The sequence below is a fragment of the Ahaetulla prasina genome, chromosome 9 (assembly GCF_028640845.1).
Source record: "Ahaetulla prasina isolate Xishuangbanna chromosome 9, ASM2864084v1, whole genome shotgun sequence".
Classification (NCBI taxonomy): domain Eukaryota; kingdom Metazoa; phylum Chordata; class Lepidosauria; order Squamata; family Colubridae; genus Ahaetulla; species Ahaetulla prasina.
In genome coordinates, this window is record NC_080547.1 from 34,435,956 (window position 1) to 34,454,584 (window position 18,629).

General features: G+C 40.6%; 1 protein-coding gene across 4 annotated transcripts in view; it reads right to left on the minus strand.

Annotated features, from left to right (window-relative positions):
- The window catches only part of DOCK5 (dedicator of cytokinesis 5), a 180,050-nt gene that overhangs the window by 134,986 nt on the left and 26,435 nt on the right, over positions 1-18,629 (minus strand). For all 4 annotated transcript variants that reach the window (XR_009156501.1, XM_058194703.1, XM_058194702.1 and 1 more), the window contains exons 2-3: positions 5,400-5,483; positions 5-45 (exon numbers count right to left, since the gene is read on the minus strand). Coding sequence is in view for 3 of the 4 variants with exons in the window: in XM_058194703.1 (XP_058050686.1) it covers positions 5-45; positions 5,400-5,483 (125 nt within the window). In the remaining variant the exon portion in view is untranslated. The remainder of the gene's footprint in view (positions 1-4; positions 46-5,399; positions 5,484-18,629) is intronic.

Consider the following 18,629-nt stretch of genomic DNA (forward strand, 5'->3'; position numbering starts at 1 on the left):
GTACCTTTTTGGATTTATTTCGAAGACTGTAGCCTCTGTACCAGTCTGTCAAGGAAGAAGAAAACATACACAAAAATGATTTTACAATCATCAATTATTTCGAGAATTTAGTAGAATGATTTTGCAAACATTACGCTTTTTAAATGTGGAACCAATTTCAACAACATTCAGCTAAAATTTCTTGCAGGCAAGCTATTTAAATTGCAGTTAAAATTCAACATATACTTGAATACAATTACTTAAAAGGTCATATAGGGAGTTTTGCTCTTTCTGCAATTGTTTATAAAGGGACTACATCTCTAATGATTCAGATGTTGGCTGGGGATTATGGTGGCACTCATTCAATCTATCCAGAAGGATACCAGTCTGGAGAGCACTAATAAATAACATGTTTGCAGTCTCAAAGATCCAATTCACTAGCCAAGATGACAAAAGTACCTAAAATGAGAACCTCTTAATTAGGGGTCTACTGAAACAGAACAGAGATTGTTGATCACTAATCTCCTGAGATTAGCGAAATTAGAACAAACCCGAACGATTTGTGATAAAATAGCAGATGGGTTGTTTTTAACCACATTTAAAATAGTTAAACCACGTTTAAAGATAAAGCACAGAAACAACTGTGAACATTTCTTCAAATTAAAAAAAAAATGCAATACAGGTGCTCCTCCTTTTACAACCACAATTGATAACTCAATTTTTTCGTGGTTAAATTAGAATTTTCTTAAGTGAATTTTGCCCCATTTTATGACCTTTCTTGCCACAGTTGTTAAGTGAACCACTGCAGTTGTTAAGTTAGCAGCACGGTTGTTAAGTGGCTCTGGCTTCCCCATTGACTTTGCTCGTCAGAAGGTCGCAAAAGAGGATCACGTGACTTTGGGACACAGTAACGGTCATGAGTCAGGTGCCAAGCATCTGAATTTTGATCATGTGACCATGGGAGGTGCTACAACGGTCGTAATTATGAAAAACGATCATTAGTCTCTTTTTTCAGAGCTGTTGTAACTTTGAACGGTCGCTAAAAGAACTCTGGTAAGGCGAGGATGACTGGGAGCAATCAATACTGTAAACTAGGAGCATCCAAAGTTGGAAGGGAAGGAAAATTAATATAATATAAGGAGCATTTGAGATACCATAAAGCTACTCCCATGAGTAGCTAGTCAGAGGGAAGCACATACAACAAAATACCTATGCCACCAGACTTGAAATCCTGGGATTAGAAAACTTAGAACTCCGCCGCCTCCGACAGGACCTGTGTTTAACTCATAGAATCATCTATTGCAATGTCCTTCCTGTCGAAGACTACTTCAGCTTCAATCGCAACAATACAAGAGCAAACAATAGATTTAAACTTAATGTTAACCGCTCCAATCTTGACTGCAGAAAATATGACTTTACTAACAGAGTTGTTAATGCTTGGAATACACTACCTGACTCTGTGGTCTCTTCTCAAAGTCCCCAAAGCTTCAACCAAAAACTCTCTACTATTGACCTCACCCCTTTCCTAAGAGGTCTATAAGGGGCGTGCATAAGAGCACAAACGTTCCTGTCCTACTGTTGCTTCATGCTTATGCTTATGTTGTGACAAATAAAATGAAATTTAAAAAAATACAATTTTTTGGAGGGAGCACTATATATGAAATTTGTGCTACATCCCCTTAATATAATCTGCTGGTGTCTTGAGTAGGCTTTTATTTATATATATATATATTTAGGAAAAATGAAATCAGAGTATGAAATGGTCCTGGACTACACTGCTGTTTCTGGGACTGGAAGGAAGGTGGTGGTGTGCTGGGGAGGGAAGAGATCTCAACATGGAATATCCAACTTAATTCAAGAAGTCATGCAAAGCTATAAACAAGACAAGTGGTGTCGCCCAGATGGATGCTGTCATTGCAGTGAACAGTCGTCATTGAGAAATAAACAAGCCAGATGCCAGCTCCGGCCCTTTACAGCCTGGAACAAACTGTACCAGTTTCAGCTCATTTGATAAATTCTGCCATGGACCACAATAGCCATTGTGACACACACACACACAGGCTCCAAGCATCTCATGGCCAGATATAGAAAACCCTCCAAATCAGAAAGCCCAGGAATTCAACCAAGCAAGTGAGACATAAAACAGATGTGATAACAAGAGATGCTATATCAGGAGTTCTTATTTAGGTCTCCAGCTGGCCAGATGTGCCTGTTCCGCGAGTGCTCCAAAGACTCCATTACATTCCTCTGGTATGATTCTCATTTGCTCTCAGATATTCAGCATCCAGTGTTTTGTTTAGTTCAGGGGTGAAATCGACTTACCTTCCTTACCGGCTCGGAAGTCCACACGCATGCGCAGAAGGTAAAAAAACACATTGCTTTCTGGTTAAAACCAGGTAGTAATGACACCTGGGTGGCGGGTTTCGCCGGTGGTTCGGTGATCGCTACCAGATCGCCGAAGTACAGGCTATGATTGCTACCGGATCGCGAGATCCGGTCAGAACCGGGAGCATTTTACCCCTGGTTTAGTTGCCCCTTTGTTGGAGCCCTTAGCTTCTCTCTTAAGCCTTTCCTTTCCTTTCCTTTCCTTTCCTTTCCTTTCCTTTCCTTTCCTTTCCTTTCCTTTCCTTTCCTTTCCTTTCCTTTCCTCTCCTCTCCTCTCCTCTCCTCTCCTCTCCTCTCCTCTCCTTTTTCCTTCCCTTCCCTTCCCTCCCCTACTCTACCCTCCCCTCTCCTCTCCTCTCCTCCCCTCCCCTCCCCTCCCTTCTTATCTCCAAAACCTCCACTAAGTTGACAATATTATAAATCTGGCTGCATCAGGATTCTATTAGTATATAGAATCCTATTAGTATATACATACTAATATCCTATCCTATTAGTATATACATTTCCCAAAAAAGCAATTGCAGACAGGCAGATAACCTCACACCAAGGCTTCCAAAGTTGTCTCAATGACATAAGGATCTATGAAATCTGGGAATGTTCAAACATAATAAATATTCAGCGGAGACGGTTTTCCTGCATTAAAGCAGAAGTCAGCCATTAACTGCCTGGTCTTCACACTTTGCATTGCAAGAACCACCAGCTAAATAAGGAAACACATTCTTGAATCGTCTCTGAACTTTGGTCTTATTCATTTCAATGAATGACTCAGTCCATCCACAAGATTTCCAGTTGAATAAAAGTAGATGAAGAAAATGGAAACTTTTAACGTTCTCAGATTGTTCCGTATCCCATGAATACTCAATTTTGAATTTAACACACCTAGCTAGATGCACTGATTTTTCCACCAGTTTACTGGGAAGGCTTTAAAGGAAAGTCTTCCAGCTCTTCTTCTCCAACAGATCCATCAAAAAAATTCAGGTTTATATGTGAGTATATTTCTTTACTCAAAAGAATCGAACCCCATATGGTGAAAGATATACAGTAAGTAGGTGTATATCATCCCAATATTAGCTGCAGTCAAAGTTCAGTTTTCTTTGCAGGAAAGAGAAACAGGGAGAGGTCTCGGGCAACTGTTAGGCAACGTTCTTTAACAATAACGGAGTTGGAAAGGACCTTGGAGGTCATCTAGTCCAACCCCCTGCTCTGATGATCGCACGGCTCAGCTGGGTATGCAGGGGGGAGGGAAGGGGGGGGGCAGGGATTTTTGCTACCGGTTCTCCGAACCACCCGCTACCAGATTGAGCGATCCGGTCTGAACCAGGAGCATTTCACCCCTGCTCCTCGGGAATGGGATCGATAGTTTTGTTTGTCTGTCTGTCTGTCTGTCTCTCTTTCCCATATGCAAAGTCAGCCAATACCCTGGTTCTCTCCTGCATTAAATCTACCACTAGAAAGGAATCCACTCCCCTTCAAATGCATCTGCAAATGCAGCATCAGTAACAAAACCTTTTGTTTGGCACCTGAGCTCTAACTGTCAAGCACAAGCCAGCCTGAAAATAAAATAAAGGCCTAGACCAGGGGGTTAATTAAGCATCTGGTTTGACTTGCTGGTGAATCCAAGGTATGCAGTTCCTAACTTAACACTGACAGGATGGAGGCTCGCATCGTAAAAATGGAGACTCAGCAACCCTTTGCAACCCTCACGTGACTCAATTCTCTTTCCAGCCAAGGTGGATTAGCGCAAATTGTATTCTCTGGTCTGTTGGAGCATAACAATGAAATAGCAACTTTCAAGAAGTATATGAAATACATTGGAAGTTAAGCATGGGATGAATCACACATGAAGTCGCTCATCCATTCTAGCAGGGAAAGTTAGCTGGACAGCAAGGGATTCATTACTAATGATCAATCAAAAGCCACACTATGCCCTAAAAATTCAGGCAAGTCAGTAAAAATTCCACTATGGGGATCCAATTGAGCCTTCCCTATGGACGCAGTGGCTCAGGGGCTAGGACATTGAGCTTGTCAATCGAAAGGTCAGCAGCTCAGCGGTTCGAATCCCTAGTGCTGCCGTGTAACGGGGTGAAGTCCCGTTACTTGTCCCAGCTTCTGCCAACCTAGCAGTTTCGAAAGCACGTAAAAATGCAAGTAGAAAAAATAGGGACCACCTTGGTGGGAAGGTAACAGCGTTCTGTGCGCCTTTGGCGTTGAGTCATGCCAGCCACATGACCACAGAGATGTCTTCGGACAGCGCTGGCTCTTCGGCTTTGAAAAGGAGATGAGCACCGCCCCCTAGAGTCAGGAACAACTAGCACGTATGTGCGAGGGGAACCTTTACCTTTACCTTATGTATCATCTTCCAGGTATGCTGGATTATAATCTTATCATTCCTCAACAATCCCGGACTGAGAGAGCCTCAGGTTAAACTAGATTATCAAAGTGATTAGAACACCAGAACTGAACTCAAGACTCAAGATTACATTTAATTACAAAAAGCAAAACAGAGTCTTTATGTTTGGATGCAATTGCAGATACCCCTGTGGCTGTCATGACCTGCTTGTGGGCGTCTCAAAGTTACTTTTGTGTATTCAGAGAACTTGGGAATCATTCAGAACTTCTCCGTGACGTGGTTGTTCTCACATGCATCTTTTACTCATGCCAAAATAATTGTGGGGCAGTTATACTGGATCACCTGTACATTTCTACTCAGCAAAACTTTAAAACAAACTGCAGTCAAGCTAGAGAAGATGCAGAAAGGGGCAGCTGGATCATATAGCAACTGACTGGCCATCGGTGGAAAATTTTTTTATCGATCTTCACAGCTTCTTATATTTGAAATTCATGCTTCAGATCTTAGAGTGCTCTCCCTGGAACGGATACAACAATAATTTGTATCACTGGGTTTCATTACCTGAGATTTATTTGCTTTGTCTCTTTCCATTTTGTTGATCCATACCTTCAACTATAAAACTCGGTGTCTCCACTGGACCTAGGAGCCCTTCCCATTCCCTCTTGGCAATCCAGAGCCTGCTTACCTTCATACATCTCCAGGATGTGAACGGTATCCCCCACCTGTAAAGAGAGCTCCACGTCCTGGATTGCTTTGTAATTGTAGATGGCTGAAAAACAAAAGCAACAGATGGAGAAGAAAAGACATAAATTTAAGGTGGCTAATTGCAATTAACGCTAGCACCTTCAACACCACCCTGAAGTAACTCCCAGGACATAGGATCCTTCTGGGTGACTCACCCAAGTCTGCCATCAGTAAGGTGGGCAAGATAAACCTTCCCTTCAATTATTTTATTTAGGAGTCATGTTTTGCATTCCCATTCGTAATGAATTGAAGAGCACAAAAAACGGAATGGACGTGCTTTCCATTGGTCTTACCACCCATCTCTTTTTCTTATTGGGTTAATACAATGGTTCTCAACCTTTATAGTGCTGCAACCCCTTTAATACAATTCCCCACGATGTGGCGACCCCAACCATAAAATTATTTTCGTTTTGAATTTATCGCGCCTGAAACCGTATTGGCTAGCGATCTGAACTGCTTGCGATTGCCTTGAGGACGGAGGCATTAAAGCGGAGACTCCTCCCCTATTAAGTTTATCGCGCCTGAAGCCAGATTAGGCTAGCGATTGGGAGTGATTGCAGCTGGCTTGAGAGGGAGACATCAGAGCAAAGATTTCTTTCTTTTTTAATTCATCGCGCCTGAAGCTGAATTCGGCTAGCGATTTGAAGAGCCTGCAGCTGGTTTGTGGAGTCAACCATTGGAGCACGATTCTTCAACTCGCAAGTATACTTCCCATATTTCCGATGGTCTTAGGCGACCCCTGGCGAATTGTCATTCGACCCCCAATGGGGTCCCGACCCACAGGTTGAGAACCGCTGGGTTAATAGATGCCTAGCCAGAGACTAGCTGTTAATCTAGTGGCACAGTGGTTAGAATGCAGTATTGCAGGCAAACTCTGCTCATGGCCTGGAGTTTGATCCTAAGGGGGCTCAAGGTTGACTCCGCCTTCCATCCTTCTAAGGTCAGTAAAATGAGAACCCAGAGTGTTGGGGGCAATATGCTAACATTGTAAACAGTGTACTGTAAAGCACTATGGGGTAGGGAATATATAAGTCTAAGTGTCATTGCTATTGCTGATCTGAGTTGTCATGACACAACATTATAGATAAACAAGCTCCGTATTTTTGGAGTATAAAACGCACCTTTTTCCCCAAAAAAAGAGAGTGAAAATCTGAGTGCGTCTTATACTCCGAATGTAGCCCCGTCCACCTTCTCAAACGGAGGTTTCAGAGGCTGAAAAAAGCATCAGAAATGAAGCTTCAGAAAAGAAGCCCCCAAACAGAGCTTCAGAGGCTGGTTTTTTTTTTCTCTGAAGCTCTGTTTCGGAGGCTTTCAGAGGCAAAAAAAAGTTTTTTCAGAAGTTTCAGAGGCAGGAAAAAAAAAAAAAAGCAAGGCACAGAGCTCACAACCAGTTTGGTGAATTGCTAAAATTTGCTAAAATTCACCTCTGGGAACAGCTGATTGGGGGTATTCCGGGAGGCCAATCCACCTGCCAATCAGCTTTTTTCTTATTTTCCTCCCCCAAAATTAAGGTGCGTCTTATACTCTGGTGCGTCTTATACTCCGAAAAATACGGTAAGCAATTAAAGGCAACTCTAGGCAGAACAGGTAAGTCAGGAACAAGTCTTGTTATTGACTTACCTGTACTATGTACATGGTGTCCAAAGTGCTCACTTTTCATCAAAGTTTAATATAAGGTCTGTGTTGGGACATCTTGCTAGACCTACTGTAGTTTATTTTGGAAAGCAGAATTATGAGTCCCAAGCAGATGCAATTTCAAAAAGGTATACTTATAATAGCCACCTCCTCCCATTAAAAAAAAAACACATCAGGGGATTTTGCCCTAAGCATTAATTCACACTAGTGGATTAAATCACACTAAAATCAGTTAACAATGGTTCAAGGTCAATGTACTATAGGGCTTGTAATCATCTCTCGGTGTAGATCAAGGGCTGTCCAATCTTGGCAACGTTAAGACTTTTGAACTTCAATTCCTAGAAAGCTCCAGCCAGCATTAAATCTGCAGGTTTTAAAGTTGCCAAGGTTGGTCACCCCTTGTGTAGATACTTTGCAGGATTGCAAATAGCCACGAAAGGGTTAGGGTTAGGGCACACACAGTAGTGACCAAAATTGTGGAAACCTTTTGGGAAAAGTGTATTTTTGAGGTTTGATAAGATCACTTTTTTTATTTTGAGTTTCAAGATAATCCTATTTCACTGCTGGAATGGCCTGGGAATAGCCCAGACCTTTACCCAAATGAAAATCTATGGAGCCGACTAAAGAAACTTGTTAGTCAGAAGCGACCCAGCAATAAAACCCAGTTAACAGAAGCCATCATTCAATCTTGGTTTCACATTATAACAGCTGCAGAACTAAAAGACTTCGTTCACTCCATGGGAAGATGTTGTAAGGCCGTAATTCATGCTAAAGATTACCTAACTAAGTATTAACTGACATGGTGATAATTTTTGTATATCTCATTTTTTTCTATGTGTTTCACTTTTCTTCTTTATACTGTAATTGCTATTCTAATAGCAAATCCTTCATAAAAGTTATTGCATTACATTCTTGATCTTTATTCTTGATCTACATTCTTTATCTTTCCATTGATATATAATTTTATGGTAAAGGTAAAGGTAAAGGTTTCCTCGCACATATGTGCTAGTTGTTGCCGACTCTAGGGGGCGGTGCTCATCTCCGTTTCAAAGCCGAAGAGCCAGCGCTGTCCGAAGACGTCTCCGTGGTCATGTGGCCGGCATGACTCAATGCCAAAGGCGCACAGAACGCTGTTACCTTCCCACCAAAGGTGGTCCCTATTTTTTCTACTTGCATTTTTATATGCTTTCGAAATTGCTAGGTTGGCAGAAGCTAGGACTAGTAACGGGAGCTCACCCCGTTACACGGCAGCACTAGGGATTCGAACCGCTGAGCTGCCGACCTTTCAATCGACAAGCTCAACATCCTAGCCCCTGAGCCACCGCGTCCCTTTTTTATGGTACTACTTTTATGGTACTACTCCCCAAAAAGTGGTGCTATTAGCTAGTTTTAGAAAATATACTTTTCCCAAAAGGTTTCCACACTTTTAGCCACTACTGTTTGATGTGCATCAGCTAAAGGGTTAAACTAAAAATGGGAGATATTGAGCTACCTCAATATGGAAGAATCAATGCGAGTGAGCACTTAAGAACTCTTGGAGAAAAGAGAAATAAAAAACTGGCATTCAATGGAGATCTTGATTGACAAAAGAGCCTGCAATTCCCCTCTTCTCACCAACTCTTCTATCTGCAAACTTGCTCCATCCCCATTTCTCAGCTTGTCAATTCTATATGAATCAAGAAAGAATAATGCTAACTGAACTCACACGATGAATACGGTCAATGACACTCTTGTTAAAAATGATACCTAACCAACCCCAAGAGAGACATGCTAATGGCTCATAACCGGAAATGTTGAGAATTGTCTCCCAAAACCTGAGACACAGGACATAAAACATTATAGAACATAGAATATCATAGTTGGAAGGGATATTAGAGGTCTAAGGTCCCACTCAAGCAGGAGACCATTACAAACAGGTGGCTGTTTAGTCTCTTCTTAAAATGTGTGATGGAGCTGAAGGCAAGCTGCTCCACTGCTGATTGTTCTCACTGTCAGGAAATGTTGGATCTCTCTTTGATAATAATAATAATAATAATAATAATATTTTAATTTGTATACCGCCCTTCTCCCGAAGGACTCAGGGCGGTGCACAGCCAGAATAAAAATACAAAGAGAAACAATACATATAATATTAAGAACACCCCTTAAAAAAACTTATTCAATTGGCCAAAAATTTAAAATACAATAACACCCTATAAAAATTTACAAAAATTTAAAACCCATAAAAGTAAATTAAAATTTTTAAAATCAAGCCAGTCCAGCTAGACGGAATAAATAGGTTTTAAGTTCGCGGCGAAAGGTCCGAAGGTCGGATAGTTGACGAAGTCCAGGGGGAAGTTCGTTCCACAGGGTAGGAGCCCCCACTGAGAAGGCCCTCCCCCTGTGGGCCACCAGTCGACATTGTTTGGCTGACGGCACCCTAAGGAGTTCCTCTCTGTGAGAACGCACCGGTCGCTGGGAGATAGAAGATGGCAGTAGACGGTCCCGTAAATATCCTGGTCCTAAGCCATGGAGCGCTTTAAAGGTAGTCACCAAAACCTTGAGGCGCACCCGGAAGACAACAGGCAGCCAGTGCAGTCTGCGCAGGATGGGTGTTACATGGGAGCTCCGAACCGCTCCCTCTATCACCCGCGCAGCTGCATTCTGGACTAACTGGAGTCTCCAGGTGCTCTTCGAGGAGAGCCCCATGTAGAGACCATTGCAATAGTCTAAGCGAGAGGTCACGAGAGCATGAGTGACCGTGCATAGGGCATCCCGGTCCAGGAAGGGGCGCAACTGGCGAATCAGGTGAACCTGATAAAAAGCTCTCCTGGAGACGGTCGTCAAATGGTCTTCGAAAGACAACCGTCCATCCAGGAGAACGCCCAAGTTGTGCACCCTTTCCATCGGGCAATGACTCGCCCCCAACAGTCAGCCGCAGCTGCAGCTGACTGTACCGGGGTGCCGGCATCCACAGTCACTCCGTCTTGGAGGGATTAAGCTTGAGCCTGTTCCTCCCCATCCAGACCCGTACGGCTTCCAGATTAGTTTCCTTCTGTTGTTTCTTGACTTGCCTTCGGTGCTTTGGAAAACAGGTTGACCCCTCTTTGTGGAAGCCCTTCAAGTATTGGAACACTGCTATCATGTATCCCCTGGTCCTTCTTTTCACTAAACCAGCCTTACCCAATCCTGAAACCGTTCTCCATATGTTTTAGTCTCCAGGCCCCTGATTATCTTTGTTGCTCTTCTCTGCACTTTTTCTAAAGTCTCAACATCTTTTTTAATAGGGTGCTGACCAAAACTGGATGCAGTATTCCAGGTGTGGTCTTACTAAGACTTCGTAAAGCGGTACTAGTACTTCAGGTGATCTTGATTCTATCTTCTGTTAATGGTAACACAACACTGGCCATCTGGCTTGAGAACATCTATGACAGGGGTCTCCAACCTTGGCAACTTTAATCCTGGCAGACTTCAACTCCCAGAATTCCTCAGCCAGCTTTCTGGGAGTTGAAATCCGCCAGGATTAAAGTTGCCAAGGTTGGAGACCCCGATTTATGAAATACTTTTCCTTCTGTGCGTGTATGTGAAGACCTAAGCTTATAAGAACTCAACCAGGAAATACACTGGATTCATCCATAATTAGGTATATTACTTCCTGGGCTAATGCCAAGGCAAACAAAGTGGTCATAGTTTACCACACAGGAAATAATAAACTTGCAATGTTCCCTTTCAAGTCTAGCGACTATAAATAATACTGCAATAAATGGCAACTTGAAGGTTTACTGGATATTTTGAGAACTGGCCGCTGGATGAATAGACATCTATTTTAAGTCTTCTTCTCCTTCGCTTCTCCTGAAACCTCAGCTTTTAAACAAAGAGTTTTCTAGCTCTCTTCTTACAGTTGGGATTAATATTGTCAGAATATGTGAAAAGAACCATGCAGGTGGTATTTTCCTTATCCATCATCAGCTGAGCATATGCTTGGGGCAGATTCACATGAGAACGCAAACACAGGGGGTCAATAATAACCACGTGAGGAGGGGAGAGAGTTTTTAAAAAGTCAGCTGTGCCAGTAGATAATAGCTCCCCCACATATTTCAAGGAAACTCCTTATCAAGGGAAATGTCTGCTGAAACATTAAACAATTGCATATTGTAAGAGACACAGAGTTATGTCCCTTGGAATAGCACAATAAACTGACTACTAAAACTTACAATAAAGCAAATGGGTTTTGTAGTGATTCTATTCAACCCCTAATCAGAAACAAAGCTTGTTCTTATTTTACCAGTTCTAGTTTGTCTGGGAAGCAAAGAAGCAGGGAATACCAGATTACAGATTAACAGAGTTGGAAGGGATCTCGGAGGTCTTCTAGTCCATCCTTCTTCTCATGCTGGAAACCCATTTCAGACAAACAGCTGGTCAATTCCTTCTTAAAAACCTCCAGAGTTGGAGGCAAGTAATGTCCCTGATTAATTGTTCTACATCCTTGTAGAAATCACTCCCCAAAAGTCTGTAAAATTTCTAAACTGTAATTTCATTCTGTTTTACTCAATCTAAGAAACTATGGGGATTATGAACAGGCTAATTGCCTGTTTGTTTGTTTGTTTGTTTGTTTGTGTGTCTGTTTTTTGTTTGTTTGTCCTCCAGCTGAACATGGAGATTGAGGAAGACTAGGCTAAATTAGTTTGAAAGAAAATGCTTAGGATCATAGAGAAGGACCAGGGGAGACATGATAGCAGTGTTCCAATATTTGAGAGGTTGCCACAGAGAGGAAGGGGGTCAAGCTATTTTCCAAGGCAACTAAAGCCAGACAAGGAACGATGGATGGAAACTGATCAAGGAGAGATTCAACCTAGAAATAAGGAGAAATTTCCTGACAGTGAGAGCAATCAACCAATGGAACAGAAGTTGCCATGGGAAGTTGTGGGAACTTCATCACTGGAGGCTTTCAAGAAGAGACTGGACTACCATTTGTCAGAAATGATGTAGGGTCTCCTGCTTGGGTGGGGGGTTGGATTAGATGACCTACAAGGTCCCTTCCAACTCTGTTAATCTGTAATAGATCTGATATTCCCTGCTTCTTTGCTTCCCAGACAAACTAGAACTGGTAAAACTCACTACTAACATGGGCTGCCTCTTGCCCATATCCACTCATCTTCCTGGGTGACCTAAATTTACCTCTCATCAACTGGATAACAAATGAATGTACAACTGATCCAATCCACACTACAATATACAACGCTGTTACAAACCTAGGTCTTGAACAACTTGTAACTAACAGTACAAGACTAAACAACTGCCTTGACCTCATCTTCTGCAACAACACCAATACCATTTATGGACTACAAATAAGAGAACCCTTTTCCAACAGTGATCATTGCATGATTGACTTCCGTCTTAATATACGTCATCACTTAAATCGTCATATCAATAGCATTCCCATCTACAACTTCAAAAAAGCCAATTATGACCTTATAAACAATGATCTTTCATCTCTGGATTGGCTAAATCTGTTCTCATCCTGTATAACTGCTGAAGACCACTATAGAGTTTTTCTACTTGAAATCAACAGTCATCAAACTATACATACCCCAAACTACCACCAAGATTAGGAAAAGCAAACTACCCATATCAATAAAAAAGCTTCAATCTAAAAAAAAATCCCTCTGGAAAAGAAACAAAAAGGGCTATGTAGCAAATTTTAAAAATCGCTACAGAACTATATGCAACCAAATAAAAACTGAGTGCACAAATTGCCACACCAAGCAAGAAGAGGATCTTCTGCGCACTAATTCCAGTCGTGCCTTCTATAATTTTGTCAACAACAAGCTTAAAGACTCTAGATCCATGCCACCACTAAAAGATTCTAACGGCAATGAATACAATAACAAAGTAACTAAAGCAAACCTCTTTAACAAATACTTTGGCTCAGTTTTTGTCAACAGTGATGGCACATATCCCACATTCCCAAATCGTACAAGCAATGCGTATGACGACTTAACAAATATAGATTTTACAGAAGAAAATGTTGGTAAAGCTCTTTGTAACTTGAAACCATCTCTATCCATTGGACCTGATGGACTTTGTGCTTACTTCTTAAAAAAACTCTCTAGTAATTTAGCAGAACCCCTAAGTATAATCTTTAATAAAACTTTCACAACCAGTTCCCTTCCCAATCTCTGGTCACTAGCCACAGTCATTCCAGTTTTCAAAAAAGGCGACCCCAGCTTAGTTGATAATTATAGACCAATCTCCCTATGTTGCGTCGCCTGCAAAGTAATGGAATCCATCATCAACCAATCCATTACCTTGCACTTAGAAATACACAACCTTCTTTCAAATAAACAATTTGGCTTCAGGAAAAAATTATCATGCAATTTACAACTTCTCCACTGTAAAAACCTATGGACTTCAAATCTTGATCTAGGTAAATCAATAGATGCAATATACATAGACTTCTGTAAAGCTTTTGACTCAGTAGTACATGATAAACTTCTCCTAAAATTAAAATCCTATGGCATTTCACACAATGGATATCTGCTTTTCTGTCAAACAGACAACAAATAGTTAAAATTGGTAATGCTCTATCAAATCCTGTTCCTGTCAAGAGTGGTGTTCCTCAAGGTAGCATTCTTGGACCAACTCTCTTTATAATATACATAAATGATCTTTGTGATCATATCTCAAGTAACTGTGTTCTCTTTGCTGATGATGTCAAACTTTTCAACACCACTGACAATACATCCACAATTCAAAAGGACCTTGATCATCTAACTGCTTGGTCTAAAATTTGGCAACTACAAATCTCAACCAGTAAATGCTCAGTCTTGCATATTGGAAGAAAGAACCCAATCACAAAGTACATGCTTGATGGACATTGCCTTGCAGATAACCCCCACCCTGTCAAAGACCTTGGAGTTTTTACATCTAACGATTTAAGTGCCAAAGCCCACTGCAACTATATAGCAAAAAAGGCTCTAAGAGTTGTTAACTTAATTCTACGTAGCTTCTTTTCAAAAAACACCACGCTAAGAGCATATAAAACATTTGCTAGGCCAATTCTTGATTACTGCTCTCCTGTCTGGAACCCATACCATATATCTGATATCAACACAGTTGAGCGTGTCCAAAGGTATTTTACAAGAAGAGTTCTCCACTCCTCCGAAACCAATAAAATACCTTATTCCACCAGACTTGATATCCTGGGTCTAGAAAACTTGGAACTTCGTCGCCTTCGGCAGGACCTGGGTTTAGCTCATAAAATCATCCGTTGTAATGTCCTTCCTGTCAATGACTTCTTTAGTTTCAATAACAATATCACAAGAGCTACCAACAGATTTAAACTCAATGTCAACCGTTCCAGTTTAGATTGCAGAAAACACGATTTCTGTAACAGAATTATATATGCTTGGAATGCATTACCTGACTCTGTGGTTTCTTCTCATAACCCCAAAAGCTTTACTCAAAATCTATCCACGGTTGACCTCACCACTTTCCTAAGAGGACTCTAAGGGGCGTGCATAAGAGCACAAACGTGCCTACCGTTCCTGTCCTATTGTTTCGTCCCCTATATATATATATATGTTTATAGTACCTTGTTTCTCCTCATATATATGTTTATATATTATATAATCCTTTATGCAATGCTTGTATATATTGTTACGACAAAATAAATAAATAAAATAAAATAAAATAAATAAATAAAATAAAATAAGAACAATCTTTGTTTCTGATTAGGGGTTGAATAGAATCACTACAAAACCCATTTGCTTTTAGTAGTTTGCTATTCAAATTAGGTGTTCCTTTTTATCATTTTAAAAAATAACTATTTACATTCCTAATGTTGAATAACGAAGCTTTTATGTGTAACAACCTAATCCTATAACTGGTTAATAAAACGTCTTAAGAATCATTTTCTTTAAAAAACGTACATCAATATGCTTTGTGTTTGTGTGTTTTAGAGGCGTGTGTGAGTTTGTGTTGGTTTGAAAAATGACTGTCCCTGTTTGGTGAAACTTTCAGCAGAGGGTTTTTGTTTTGTTTTCTTTCAGATATTTTCCCCTGTTCTCAATGCTTAATTTTGGAAAATGAATGCCAACAGATTTTTGATGCTTGCTTTCACTTTATTTGGAATTATGGGAACAGAATTTGTTTCTGGTGAGATTCTATTATTCTCTCCTACCTTATATCTCAAATACAACAAATATGGACTTACTAGTTTAAACACACCACTATATTGCACTTTCTTTTCCCAGTCAATTCTTGGATTGTTTATTTGCACTGGCTGGTAGGACAAGCAAGCAAAAGTGTTTGGCCAACATATACTTGCGTGATAGAGAATAGGTTGACCCCGTCTTCTTCTGCCACAAAGATTAGTGGGGGGCGGGGGGGTCAGCCTATTCTCCAAAGTACCCGAAGGCAGAACAAGTAGCAATGGATGGAAACTAATTAGGGAAAGAACCAACCTAGAACGACAGAGAAATTTCCTGACAGTAGAAACAATTAATCAGTGGAACAAAATCAGTGGACTGACTTGCTCCAACACTCAAGGTTTCTTGAAGTAGAGACCTTCAAATTTCTAGGTTCTACCATATCTCAAGACCTAAAATAGACAGCTAACGTCAAAAAGGTCATCAAAAAAGCACAACAAAGAATGTTCTTACTGCGCCAACTCAGGAAGCTCAAACTGACAAGGAGTTGCTGATCCAGTTCTACAGAAGAATTACTGAGTCTGTCATCTGCACCTCTATAACTGTCTGGTTTGGTTCTGAAACCCAACAAGATAGGCACAGACTTCAGAGGATACTTAGAACTGCAGAAAAAGACAATGGCTACCAACCTGCCTTCCATTGAGGACCTGTATACTGCATGACTCAAAAAGAGGGCTGTGAAAATATTTACAGACCTCTCGCATCCTGGACATAAACTGTTTCAACTCCTACCCTCAAAACAATGATATAGAGCACTGTACACCAGAACAACTAGACACCAGAACAGTTTTTCCCCGAATGCCATCACTCTGCTAAACAAATAATTCCCTCAACACTGTCAAACTATTTACTAAATCTGCACATCTATTAATCTTCTCATCGTTCCCATCACCCATCTCCTCCCACTTATGACTGTATGACTGTAACCTTGTTGCTGGTATGCTTAAGATTTATATTGACTGTTTCCTAATACGATTTGATTGCTTATTTCCCTATGTTCCCTTAGTTCCCTATGACTATCATTACATGTTGTACCTTATGATTCCTGACAAATGTATTATTTACATTATTGGCTGAGGAAGTCTGGGAGTTGAAGTCCACAAGTCTTAAAGTTGCCAAGTTTGAAAACCCCTGATCTAGGGGAAGAGATTTGAACAATATAATATGGTGTTGACCTCACAAGGAATTTATATATCTCCCAAGTTTGGCAAACAGATAAGACTTTTCTTTCATTTGTATCTGAAACTTCTCCAAATTTATGAAGTTCTTCATGAAAGTGAAACTGACAGACTCATTCATTGCTGTGATCTGGCTTGAAAGGGAAGGTTAAGAGAATAACAACTGGACTAATTCAATGGGAACTTCCTGGTTCATACCTAAGTACTGAGTTTTTACTTGAAAGTATTTTCTACTTCTCCTTAGATTATAACTGGTTTAATATTTAATTTGGGCAGGGCTAGGAATTCAAAACCTGCATTATACCCTAGATTCAGCAAGCCTGAATTCCATTAACCAACAAACTTTTAAAATGACATTCAAATATTATACTTATTCTCTTTGCAACAACAAAAGAATGTGACAATCCATTAGTGGGCAGGTCAAAGGGAAAAAAAATCCAGCAGTGGTCCAACAATAAAATTTCAACACCTGGAGCAAACTCTGAAGTGACGTGAGGTAAAATTAGTCAAGGTACAAGTCTTCAGGGCACAGGCATATTTCCATTCCATACTTCCATTGAGGACCTGTATACTGCACGAATCAAGAAGAGGGCCGTGAAAATATTTACAGATCCCTCACATCCAGGACATAAACTGTTTCAACTCCTACCCTCAAAACGACGCTATAGAGCACTGCACACCAGAACAACTAGGCACAAGAACAGTTTTTCCCCGAAGGCCATCACTCTGCTAAACAAATAATTCCCTCAACACTGTCAAACTATTGACTAAATGTGCACTACTATTAATCTTCTCATCGTTCCCATCACCCATCTCTTTCCACTTATGACTGTATGACTGTAACTTTGTTGCTGGCAATCCTTATGATTTATATTGATATATTGACCATCATTTGTGTTGTAAATGTTGTACCTTGATGAAGGTATCTTTTCTTTTATGTACACTGAGAGTATATGCACCAAGACAAATTCCTGTGTGTCCAATCACACTTGGCCAATAAAAAATTCTATTCTATTCTATTCTATTCTTAGTGGGACCAAACCAAATAGGGCTAATTCCTTCTAGCTTGGTATAATTTTACAATTCGCAAAGAATTATCTGGGGCTAAAATAGCCTCAAATCTATACCTTCAAATCTATACCTGAATTTCAGGAGCAGACGCAAGCAGGAGTAATGAGTAATACGGTTCATCACAGCCTCCTGAGGAACTGTAATGTACTTATATCTGATGGACTTCAGGTTTTCTATCACTGCCAAATATCACAGAGGCAAAATAATGCTTCGGAAAAGGTAATATGCCTCTGTTAAATGTTAGGAAAAATGCTCCAATAAGAAATGCAATTGAACAATAGAAGCAATTAGCCAGAGAGCTACCAGATTCATTCAAGCACAGTCTAGACAGGCATCTGTCAAGAATGATTTAATTTGAATTCTTCCAATGAGGAAGAGGTGAGTGAAAACCTTCAGCTGAATGCCCAATGGAAAATGAAACATGATTTTGATTGCATTTCCTCTTTGACTCTCCTTATCTTCTCTTCCTTGCAAGCTTTGTTTCTCCCACTATCTAAAGCTACTCATTTACAACACTGTTTTTCAACCCCAACACCTTTAAGATGTGTGGACTTCAACTCCCAGGAACATTGGGGAGTTGAAGTCTACGCATCCCAAAGATGCCGAATTTGAAAAATACTGATTTACAACATTTTTTTGGGGGGGGAAGAACTTTGCAGTCTACTTTTTTCAGAGTGAGAAAATCACTTACACTAATATTATCTGTTCCGTATTGTTGTTTTCTACGTTTGTTACTGTTCTTACTCGTTTATTACTCTTGTGAGCTGCCTGGGGTTATGTCACATAAGCTGGGCGGCTGTTCAAATCCTTTAAGTGAATAAATAAGCAAGCAAACAATGGTGTGGCCATTTCCACATACCTACAACAGCCTGCAGCAACAACCTTCATGATTGTGTCATTGCTTCTCTTTCTAGTACAGCAGTAAGCAATCTCTAGCTCTCTTCCCCAGCACCAATATTACACTCCCCCATACTTTGAAATTTGGCACAATTTGGCACCTGATTTTGGTTGCATCTTCAAATGCTGGTAGCGGTTCCCTCTCAAAAGGACTTCAAGGGCTCAGTGTAGCTTCCGTGATCAGGAACTTGTCCTTTTTCA